We start from the raw sequence: 12,281 nt of genomic DNA, 5'->3' as shown, positions 1-12,281 counted from the left end.
ATCATGGCTCTCATACGGAGACATACCCGGGTCCAGACCTGAGCGATGCTCCTCCGAAATCTGTTGGAAAACAGAGGCCACATCAGCTTCAGCAAGCATCGACTCCCTCACACCCACATCCACGACCAGGATGTCCTGGGAGTCTGGGGCCTGGGGGTGGGGGGGAAGAGAAGGATGGTGAGTTCTATTCTGACAATTTACCTACGTCAGCTGCTGAGGATATTTCTGGCAGAAACCAAGCAGTGGGCAGAAAGAGGAAATAGGCGAGAGCAGTAGGCGTCAGATGTCAGATGAAGGTATGATTTTGGCCACAATCAAATGCTGTTTTAAATAATTAGCTCCAGGGTGTGAGGGGGGGCTACATCTGGCATTTTTTCACTAATCGCACCCTGATTAGCTATATAGCTCATTAATTCTATAAGAGAACCCCTAAAATAATAATAATTGCATTTACATATATGGAAATTCAGACATGTTTTATGCAGGGTCCAACATCTACATCTACAACTGCTTCCTTGTCCGTGGTTTGCATACTGAGTCCGAAAACTAGAACTTAACATAATGATCTAACCTCAAACATGGACTCAGCAGACCCAGAAGCATTAAGGAACGCACTCACCGCACAAGGGATTGTTGTTGTACAACAGGACCAAGTCATCAAGGAGGTAATCGGGTCCCTCCGAACTCTTGCCAGAAATATAGCTTATCGCAATAATCAAATGGATGCAATAACCTCTTGCTTCTTAGACTCCCCAGGTGGAAACGCGGTTGTGCCACTCACAGACTCCCCCCCCCCTCCCGCTCCCCAGCCGACCTCTGATCCTCCATGGGCGGACCAGCCAACCCCTGCTCCTGCACGACCGTCTGCTCTGCCACCCGGCCGTCCCCAAGATCTGCCATACCTGTCTGCTCCCCCCTTTGCTCTCTACCCCTCCAGCCCCTGCCCAGTTCTCCAGAGACTGTTTATCATTTTGTTTGCTCCTGGAGATGTTTGTGAAAAGCTTGAAAGGCCGCGTTTCATTTGAAGTTTGTTGATTTCCTTGATTTTGTCATTGAGCAGGGGCAGGTTAAATCTGATCCAGCAGAGGTTAAAGAGGTAGCAGAGTGGCCGGCTCCTACCTCCAGAAAGCAACTGCAGTGCTGTTTAGGTTTTGCTAATTTCTATTGCTGATTCATTAGGAATTACAGCAGCGTTGCGGCACCTCTCAAACGGCTCACGTCCCCTAAAGTCACCTACGCCTGGACATCAGAGGTAAATGCTGCCTTTATCACAATTAAAAGACTGTTCACTAACGCTCCTGTCCTCTCTTACCCTGACCCCAAACTACAATTTATCGGTGAAGTGGACGCCTCTGACACCGGGATGGGAGCAGTCCTTTTGTAACGCTCACCCGTGGATCAAAAGATGCATCCTTGTTTCTTTTTCTCCTGATCTTTGTCTCCCGCAGAGAGGAATTATGAGATGGGAAATAGGGAGCTAATCGTTTGTTTGTGCCTCTCTGCCAGATCGCAGGTGCTTCAGTGGGGCCACTCATCGTAGGATACAGGATACTCTTGATTTCATCTCGCCTGCGCCCACAGTGAAACATCACCCCAGTCACCTGCTGGCTTACTACACCACCTGCTTCACACACCTTGGTCACACATAGCAGTGGATTTTGTCACTGGACTCCCTCTCACAGAAGTAAAACTACTATACTCACCATTGTGGATCGCTTTTCTAAAGCTGTTCATTTTGTTCCTCAACCCAAACTGCCTTCAGCCACTGAGACGTCCATACTTTTAGTTCATCACACTTCATGGACGTGGTATCTGATCGGGGCCCTCAGATGGCATCTCAGGTTTTGGAAACAGCTTTGCGCTGTGTCACGGCACGCCGTCCCAAGTCCTGGAGTATACAGCTGCCCTGGGTTGAATACACTCATAACTCCCTAACCAGCTCCGCCACAAGTATGTCACCTTTCATGGGTTCTCTGGGGTCTCAGCTATGCCAGAGAGCATTCTGCATTCACCAACCTGCCGCTGCCTGCCTTGCCCCTTCTCACCTGCCTGCCAGCCAGCCTCTGACCTTCTCTGCTCACTATTTGCAGACTTGTGTTTCTTTAAGCATCTAAAACTGCTTCCTTGACCGTGGTTTGCATACTGAGTCCGAAAACTAGAACCAAACTCCTGGATCCTCCCCTTTAAACGTCAATGGACCATTCCACAGCACCTGCTCCATCCCTCCACCAAGTTTGGTGCAAACTGGTTCAGTACTTTACTTTTTGCGTAATCCTGCTTTGTATTAACCAAACAACCAACAAACATATGCAGGTGAAAACGTCATTTCTTTGGGGAGGTAAATATGTTATACCATTCCGTTTTGAACAATGGTATGACCAATGAAATGTACATTTCTACAAATGTGGAAACTAGCCTCTTCATTTCTTGTTGTATAGGCATGAGTTATGTTGATATAGGCTACATTTGTTCTTGCCAATAGTGCAATAATTGGATTTCATGAAGATATAAACAGATTTGAGATTCTATTGTGACACATACATAGTTGTTTCATTGGGTTTATGGAGAGCATTCTGTTAATGAGCTGACAAGATGTTAGTGTCTGTGCACACAAGCACATGTGTGCAATGTGTGTATTGTGGCCGGATAGGTGAATGAATATTTACAGTCCTCGTCACTAATATAACCATTTTGCCAATGTAGACTAAAGAAGGAAGATTGAGCATTGTATAAGGGACATTGCATTGTATAAGGGACATGCAGATTAGTTTGGTTTGAGAAAAATCTGCTTGTGGTTAGTTGTCCAGCTTCTACCTGATTTGACTTCCCTCTTGACTCATTGGAATAGTCCCAGCCCAGTTCGAAGTCAATGGGATCGACAGTTAGCCGCCTTTTGGCTTTATTTGTCTTTTGACAGCAAAAGGGATCACCAGCACCAACAGAGAAGAGAGAGTAAAGAGTTCAGAAAGAGGATAAAACATGTCAGGGTAAAAGTGAAGAGGAGAGGAAGGATTCAATCCCAAAGAAAGACTTATCTTGACATAGAGCACAGTATAACCTCCTCATTCAGAATATTGTGTTGTTTAAAAAAAAACTCACTCTTCTAATCATCTGGAAATCTTACAAATATACAAAAACACATACAGAAGACATATTTTTACCCGTTTCTCAGTTTTACTGTGTCCAGAAAAGACATTTAACTGGCTCTTTATGTATAACACAAGCAAAATATTAAAACTGTTTGTTTTCATAAATAAATATTGGCTTATAAATGATCCATCATGTACCATCAGGGAGGAGTTTGATTATTTAGCAGCGTGACAACAAGCCCAAATATACAGCCAGACTCATATAGAACAATCATTGTCATTTAATACTGAAAGCACCTTTTCTTTACTTTTAGTGCCTAAAACATTCAAAAGTTGGTATAACTGATAATAATATTCAAACTTTTGGTTCATGTTGCAGAAAGGACATATGTCATTTCAGGCTACCGTCTTTGTTTAGGTTAGAAAAATGTGGTGCGACTTTGTTAAAAATATTTTTTATCGGATCCAGACTAATTTTTTTTTCATCCACGTGCTTCAAAGAGTGTTTGAGTCATCTTGAAATACGTGTTTTGTGTTGTTGAAAACAATCAGGGGTTTGCAAAGATCACAGAATATACTGAATTGTTTCAGAAAAAATGCGATGTTACATGAAATGCGAAGCCGGGGCTAGGAGAACATATTCTCTGCTCATTGTCTATAGCTTTAGCTAAGAATCCTTGAGAAAAAGACTGATTCCAAGCTTCAACAACTTTCCTGCACTTGGCAGTGAAAGGTAGTACTCTATTTTGAACAGGAGATGGCAGTAAGTGAAATCAAACAGGCCAGGCAGAAAGCACCATTTCTTGTAGTTCTGTCAGTTTGTGAAATGATGAATTCCAGTGGACTCAGTGCTTTGTTTTACAATCTCAAGACTTGACCCAGAGCCTCTTTCAACTCTGCTTGGACTCTTTTACAGCGCAGCCTTGCAAACACTGAGTTGTTTCAAACACATGCATGCAGTGTAACGACTTGAACTTGAATGAAATTGTCCATGTTGCAGATGAGCTTTCATTTCCCTCAACAAAACATATTTCAACTAATGAACAAAAAACACGTTAGGTGTGGGCAACAAATCAACACAACACAAGTGAAGCAGGTATTGTTTTGGGGTTTCTAAGAGAGAATGAGTTATTAAAAAGGAGTTGCCATACCCTTTTGTAGTGTTGCGAATTTGTTGCATCCATACTGTGCCCCTCATATCCATCTGCTGATAAAGAGGGCAGGCTGGTTAGTGTTTAACAAAAGCTTTTCTTGGGGGAATAAATGAAGGATGACACACTGCACAAGAAAGTATTTAATTTCTGGAAACAAAGGTGAACATACAAATTTAACCATCATGAGAAAAGAGTAACACTACTTTAAAACCAGCTGGATAACTCTCAACCCAGATGTCCTCTGTCTTTACAGTGAGATGTACACAAGAGCACAAAGAGGCCAAAGCAGGAGGTTTTAGCTGTTTCAAGCTCTCTGAGATTGTTACTAGTAAGTTGCATTTCTACAGTTCCCTCTTGTTTGTGAGGTGGGGGGACTGGGAACAACACAAACTGCAGCGATAAGCAGAAGTTTAAGGAAGAGCTGATTGAGCCCAGATCAACAGAGAAAGTGGTAAAGTTAAAAGTGTGTGTAGAACTACCTTGTAGCTGATTAAACAACTGTGAACTGTTACTGCGCCACTTCTTTATAATTAATTAATTAATTATATGGCCTTTTGTACATCGCTCACAGAAATGTGCAGATGAATTAAAAAAAACACATTACAAAAGAAACTGTATTTTTAACGCCATTACTTTTAATTGCCACAGATTTTTTTTTTGTCTCTCCCTGACTAAAATTTCACAGGCTTCCGCATTGTACTCTTTTCATGACACTGTGAATAAAAGCCAGACAAGCACAGACTGTGCCAGTCTAATCAGAACCTTCTGGTCTGCTCACAAACCACTATGAGGCATTCAAAACTACAAAGACTAAATGCATAATTTTGAATCTTTAACACTGAAACAAAACTTACAGTATCCCTCTGTTTAGAATTATCACCCTGAATACAGGCAGTGTACTAGTTATGAACCATTCACATGCATCCAGAATGGATCTAAGGAAGACAACACACATACTGGATTAACCCTCTAGGGGAGCCCAGTGTGAAAAATGTGTGACCCCTGTTTGTGGTAAATCGGTGAAATGTATATGTATTTAGAAATAGAAATTCATCAAAAAAAGGCACTAATGGAGCACATCCATTTAATTTTTCTTAAATACATATCCTCAAAACAAATTTGAAATGATTTAAATTACCAGTAACCAACTAAGGCATGATTTACATAGAGCATAGAGCCTTTGGGGCCTGTCTGAAAGTCAGTGTATTAATGGTATAATGAGAAAAGCAGGGCTGTCAGTGACTGAAAGAGATTTCTTTGTATTCAGATTTGACATTTTACTGTGGTCAAGAATCCAAGTCCACCATGCACATTTTCAGAAAATTAGAGCAAAACTTAAGATAAATCTTGGGGCAAGAACAACGATTTGGACATGTGGCTTCTGTAACGTCCCGTCCGAGGATGGTTCCTCTTCGTTCGGGGTGTCCGTTGGAGGAGCAGGGGGAGCCTCACACCGGTGATTAAGAGGGGCAGCCAAGGTCTTAGTGGGTTGGTCAGGTTGCTGCTGATGAAATTCCCTGATGAGCCGGGAGTCCAGGATGTGTCAAGCTGGAACCTAGGACATCTCTTCAGGCCCATACCCCTCCCTGTCGACAAGGTACTGGAGGCCTCTTCCTCGACATCGGGATCGGAGTAGGTGAGACCCCTGTCGATGAACCGAGGAGGCGGTGGAGGTGGAGCAGCTGGGATTGTCATGTTGCTGTCAGATGGGGGTAGACTGGTGATGAAATCCAGTGATATGTCGGACCAAGGGCGATGCAGCACTGGGAGAGTCTGTAGGAAGCCAGCTGGAGCCTGGCGAGATGACTTGTGCTGGTTAAATATCCATAATATCCAGTGGGTGTGTTGAAGCCCGTCTTCCACTCATCGACCTCCCAGATCTGGACCAGATGGTAGGCATTGCTGAGTTCGAGTTTGGGGAAAATGGTTGATCCCTGGAGCAGCTCGAACGCAGAGGAGATGAGAGGAGAGGGGTAGACATTTTTGATGGTGAAGTTGTTGAGTCCCCGATAGTCAATGCAGGGCCTCAGAGTCTTATCTTTCTTCTCCAAAAAGAAAAAATCCACCCCTGCAGGAGATGACGAAGGGCAAATTAAGCCAGCAGCTAAAGAGTCATTGTTATAGGTGTCCATGGCTTCCCTCTCAGGGGTGGACAGGGAGGACAGACGCCCTTTGGGAGGGGATGTGCTGGACTGCAGGTCGATGGCACAGTCATAAGGGCGATAAGGGGGTAAGGCCATATCCTTAGCCTTACTGAAGACATCCCTGAAATCCTGGTTTTCAGGAGGAACCCCTGCCACATCTGAAGTGGACTTGGGCCAATACGCGTACAGAGGTGGGGCAGCTTGCTGGAGGCAGACCTGGTGGCAGGAAGAGCTCCACCCAAGGATGGTTCCCGTTGTCCAGTCCAGATGTGTGAAGACGCAGCCAAGGGTACCCCAGGATCACAGGAATACTTGGTAATTGCAGGATGTGGAACTGGATGGTCTCATGATGATTACCAGACAGGAACATGTGGACTGGAAGTGATGGTCCCAAGAAGATCACTGTCCAGGGCGTTGACTGCATTCGTGTAGGAAAAAGGAGCCCGACCAATCCCCAGCTGGTGGGGGAGGCCTTCATTCATGATGCTGGTGTCAGCCCCAGAGTCTATGAAGGTGGAAAGGGAACGGGAACCCTCCGGCGGGAGAAGCTTGATGTGAAACAGGGGTCTTTGGTTAGGGAAAGGTTGGTGGAGGGTATGGGCATGGAGGTATGGCTCACCAATACTTCCCCCTCTACTGGTGAGCTAGAGGGGGAAGAGATAAAATGGCCGGCATGGCCACAGTACAGGCAGAGGTTAGCCTGTCGACGATGCTCCCACTCCTCCTGTGTAAGGCTGGTGCAGCCTAGTTGCATGGGTTCAGGACACCCTGGCTGTAGTCCTGCAGGGGTGGCAGAGCTGATGGCAGAATAGGAGAATCTCTGTGGACGGCCATGAGGTTGATGACCTGAACTCCCCGCTTCCTCTCCTGTCTCCGAGCCAGAACACGAAGATCCACTCGGATGGCCAGCCCAATCAACTCATCCAACGTCGACAGGAGATCATGAGAGACTAGCTCATCCTTGATGGAGTCAGTCAGACACTGAAGAAAAGCGTTGCAAAGGGCCGAAGAGTTCCAGTAATTCCGGTGCGCCTCGGTGTGAAAGATTATGGAGATGTCGGCCACCGACTCGTTCCCCTGGTGCATGCTCATCAGATGGTTGATGGTGAACGCTACCTTAGATTCCTGAGAGGCAAAATTGTGGGGTTGCAGGTGAAATAGCAGGGAGTAGTTTTTCAAAAAGGTTTTAGGATCCCCAGCAAAGCGTTCATGGGTCCCCACTGGGGGCTCAGGAACATACCTGGGCGGAGACGGTGCAGGAGCCGGCGGCATGGGGGTGCAGGAACAGTTCACTGGGTTAAAGCAGGACACTCTCAATCCTCTCTAAGCAACATGATGGCGACGAGGTCTCTCCTGGGTCCATGACTGGGACGGGTGGGGATTGAACCCAAGAGTAGTACACCAGGGGAAGAGATGGTAATGTCCTTTATTACAGCAGACCAGCAGGTTGACAGGGAAAACAGGCTAAAGGCAGCTTGTAGCAAATACCAGGTGGAAGAGAAGGCACCCAGGAGAAGTCCAAATGACAGGTGTGTAACATAGCTTAGATTCTTTAAGATGAGGCAACCCACAGAATTGAAGGCTGGAAACTCACGACGCTGAGCAGGTATGGGGTGAAACTAGACCGTTGAGGAGACAAGCAGACAGGAATCCATGAACACACTGACACTGGTGTCATATGTTTTTTTGTAATATGGGCAGCACATTGGAAAACCATATGTGGTGACTATATGGGCCACATAAGGGATAAGTGTGGGCTTAGTGGGCATGGGCTGGAACTGGGTAACACTTTGTGGGACCAATAGTGTTTTAGTATCATGGTCCCAAAAGCAAGTCCATGTAGTCTGACTACATAGGCCTACATTACTTGTTCATTATGAGTTTTGATTTATTTTGTCATTTGCTTCATGTTTTCCTTTAGCTCCTGTTGGTGTTGATATTTGTCCTCCATAATAGTTTTTAAAATGCTGTTGAGTCCCAGATTGAAGTATTTGCTCCAAAGCAAATTAGAGTTTTCTCTGTGTCAACAGCCTTTTTGGGAGTTAAGGGCACGACAAACTAGACACAAGGTAGACAGTGAGGTCCATGTCCAACAGAGAGTAATTTGTGTGAGGCAACCCCTGAGCAGGCTCTGTAATTGAATGTGAGGCCTCTTCAGATCCTCCTTCCATTCCATACAGCAAAAACTGAGTTGGCAGCCATTTTGTCCTTTGTTTCAAGAAATAAACTTGTGGTTGTTTTTTCCAGCTGGTGTGAGTTTTTTTTTCTCTCTAAGTCATACAATGACATTTATGAGGGTCCCATCTGGAGTTCCATTTTTTGACTACATTTTATTTCTATATGGGTTTCCTGTGGGAAAGATTAAATTTGGGCCAGGGTTTACAGCAGGACTCAACAACCCATTCACATTTTGAAGTGAAGCATGTCAATGTGGGGCCCATATGGGTTAAGTTTGGGCTGCTAATGTTGGTACCAAGAGCGTTTATCCACGGGTTCAATGGTGGCCCCAGATGTTTGCCAATGTGGGCTTCAAGTGTGATCTAACTGGGTTTTAGTTGAGGCCCAAATGGGCAACCCATGTGGGCTCCACCTGTGTGCCTTCAACCTCAACTGGGGCCTGTCTAGGCTGCATTATGGGTTCCGAGTGAGTTTGTCAGCGGGTTCCACGGTAGCGACATATGTGTTTGCCCTTGTGAGCTTTTAAGTGAGTCCTGACTGGGTATTATCTGTAGGGTGTACCTAGTTCATATCACCCAATATCAGTGGGGATTGGCTCAAGCCCCCTTGCAACCCTTACAGGATGGAGTGGTATAGATAATGCCCAGTCAGGACCCCCATATGGGCAATCACAGGTGGGGCCACCATGGAACCAGAGGACAAACCCACTTGGAACCTACAATGGGTCTCATATTAATTTGCCAATTTGGGCACCAACTAAAACCCAGTTAAATCAAACTTGAAGCCCACACGGGCAAACACATATGGAGCCAACCTTGGACCCACGGACAAACCCACTTGGGACCTATATTAGGAGCCCAAACTATCAGAAGTATGAGCAGCAGTAGCAGCAATAAATGGAGGAGCCAGGGTTACTGAAGCCAACGAATTGAGTTGAATGTGTCAATAAAGACACTGATGTAGCAACAGTGTTATATTTTTCTATGTGCACAAAGATTCTGTCCACACCAGATGACACTGTCTGAGCTAGGGGGGCCCAACGGACCACAGCACCATAGATACAGTTGAAAGAGAGCAGGAGAATGTATGTTTGTGTGTGTGTGTGTACAGTCATGCATGTTGAATTTAATCCAGGTGGTCACATGAATCTGTGATGAGTTACTGAACTGATCATAATGCATCTGTTAACATGCATATTTATTACTACACTCCATAACCAGCTACATCTTTCATCTGTGCACACTCGAGGAGTTGGATTCCACATCTGTACACGACCAAAACAAGAGCTTTGTTCTCCCTCCCTTTCTCTGTCTCCTTCTCTCTTTCTTTCTCTCTGCATCTGGTTGCTGAAGCGCCGCAGATCTGGATCCTTCAATTCCTGGCACAGAATGGGAGACATGTGACTGGAGGATCACAAGGCCCGCTGGGCTAAGCATCCAACCAACTCTCTCTTTATACCCTCCCCAAATCCTCAAGGGTGACTCAACGTATGCAGTACCAGGAGTCCCGGCTGCCTCCTTGTAATTCATTGATCTGAAGCTACCATCTCACTTAGAGACCTGTGGTGTATAATATGCAATGTGCTTAATTTTGGGGTCACACTTGTTTTATATGCTCTGAGTGCAGCCGCAGGATATTTGTAATGCTGCTTGAGCGACTTAACAAACAGAGGAAAGAGTGCTGGAAAGATCTGATGAAGAACGGCATACCGTCACTGCATCAGACTTTAAAAACGAGCAGCAAGGATAAACAGGACTTTCCACTGCATTGCTATCTCTGGTAATAATGGCTCCAAACATGTGTGGACCTCACAAGGCAGTAACAAGCCCACAGATCAAAGGACAAAAGTCCGACATGCAAACTCCACACAGAAAGGCCCTGGTTGGTTCGATCCAAGATGCAAACCCAGAACCTTTTTGCTATGACAGCGCTAACCACTACCCCACCATGCAGCCCCATTCTGGTGCTTCATAAAGGAAGCATCTACACTAATTTTCACGTGAAAAATTTAAAAAGATAAATAAATAAAAAGCAATCTCACGTGTATTACCTACTTATCAGGAGTAATCCCAAATCCATACGAACACGCCTGAAAATGCATATCACATGACAATTTCTGTACACTGGTCAAGCATGTGCAAACAGGAAGCAGATTTTCTATATGCAGTTGGTTGCTTAGTTGTAGAAAATAAACTTGAGAGATTTGCAAAGGCCATGGCATATTTTGGTGCAATAACTTCTCAAACTACTTGCATTAACTTCAACATCAGTCATCAACAAGTTCAATTCTTGAACATGACACAATTCACTTTTGAATTTGAAAATTGCCTGAGTGTGATTCCAAAGGCGGATACATCATTTCCATGCAGTGACAATACGGCTGTTGAATCTCCTCAAAACATTTTCATTTATTGTGGATTTCAAATGGTGAGCTCAAGCAGACTTCCAACAATGCTCTGCAACTCCAGCAGAATCAGCCTCAAATTTACAGCAGCCCCTCAGGGCTTGTAAAGGAATGAGTGGAACAGATGGAACTTCAAAGTAACTTTGAGCAGACATGTGACATTGTACCAAGTTTGTAACCTTTGATTTGCTCTGCGTAACATTCTCATACACATTCCCACATGGCAGCTGTGTTGACCACTGAGTAGTTTCACGGAACTGGTGGAGGCTAATCTCTTTGCTGTCAGGCCACCATGACAGTATTTGTTAAGTAAAGGGGGGTATTCATGGTTTACTTATCACATACAGTTTTCACATGTGGATTAGGGATTAAAACATTCCAGACGGAGGTTTTTACCAATTTAGTAACAAACTTAAAGAAAACTACCTACAGAATAAAAGTTGGACCACTTACCTCCAATGTCACTATGAGAGCAACTGCGTTCTCCGTTCTGCCTCTTGAAGAGCGATCGCATCACCTTGGCACTGCCAAATCGTTTGAAGCGGGTGCGGACGTTTGCGTGGTACCACTCCAACGTGCCGATCTTGAGGACCCTTTTGGAGGACATGATACATTACATAAAAGTTACAGACTAACTTATACACAGACCAAATTAATTACAGACATAAGCAGTCAGAGAGCGCAGACCTCTACCAAGGCTGAGCAATCCCCACCGACTGTATATGCTATATTCCCATCTCCATCTGACCTACACATTTCGAAAATGTTAAGTATTTGTGAAGTTACAAGTCCAAAATTTTGCCCTATCTTGCAATGGTTAAGAAAAAAATCCTGACCCCTCAGCAAATCGGGATCCCTCCCAAAATGGAAGTGGATTATATTCTGTATATAAAGATGGACGGCGCATCTCCACTTTCTTGTGAAGCCTGAGTCTGTGCACTCATGATCATTACAAGCGTTCAACTAGTTTGAGTCAGACTGAGGTGTCATTAAACTTACTGGACACTTCAATATCAAGTACAACAGTGTGACGAGAACTACCTAAAATGACGAAAACAATATTTGAGAAATGTGTTAAAAATGTGTACTTTGACTCTTGAGTTTGGTCCATGTCCCATCTGCTAACATGGAGATGCTGGGTTCATGACCCATGTTGCAGCCAGCCACCAGGGGGCAATCAAGTTGATTTGGCTTCACTTTTGGACAGCTGAATTGCCTTCCATCTTTGTATACAGCCTATGAACTGGATCCACTACCAAATAGCATGACTTCACATTTATTAAATGTTGATAGAATTTGTAGTATTAGCACA

At 44.7% G+C, this 12,281-nt stretch overlaps 1 protein-coding gene across 8 annotated transcripts in view; it reads right to left on the bottom strand.

The window, feature by feature from the left end:
- Nucleotides 1–12,281, bottom strand: part of mlphb (melanophilin b) — a 33,745-nt gene that overhangs the window by 11,488 nt on the left and 9,976 nt on the right. For 3 of the 8 annotated variants that reach the window (XM_047337262.1, XM_035604079.2, XM_035604082.2), the window contains exons 4-7: nt 11,423–11,562; nt 4,241–4,296; nt 2,815–2,907; nt 27–150 (exon numbers count right to left, since the gene is read on the bottom strand). In XM_047337262.1, coding sequence (XP_047193218.1) covers nt 27–150; nt 2,815–2,907; nt 4,241–4,296; nt 11,423–11,562 — 413 coding nt within the window. The remainder of the gene's footprint in view (nt 1–26; nt 151–2,814; nt 2,908–4,240; nt 4,297–11,422; nt 11,563–12,281) is intronic. The other 5 variants (XM_047337264.1, XM_047337263.1, XM_047337267.1 and 2 more) reach the window with 5 other exon arrangements.

This window comes from Scophthalmus maximus, chromosome 14 (assembly GCF_022379125.1).
Source record: "Scophthalmus maximus strain ysfricsl-2021 chromosome 14, ASM2237912v1, whole genome shotgun sequence".
NCBI lineage: Eukaryota > Metazoa > Chordata > Actinopteri > Pleuronectiformes > Scophthalmidae > Scophthalmus > Scophthalmus maximus.
The sequence above is the reverse complement of the archived record's forward strand: the minus strand, read 5'-3'. Positions and strand labels throughout refer to the sequence as shown.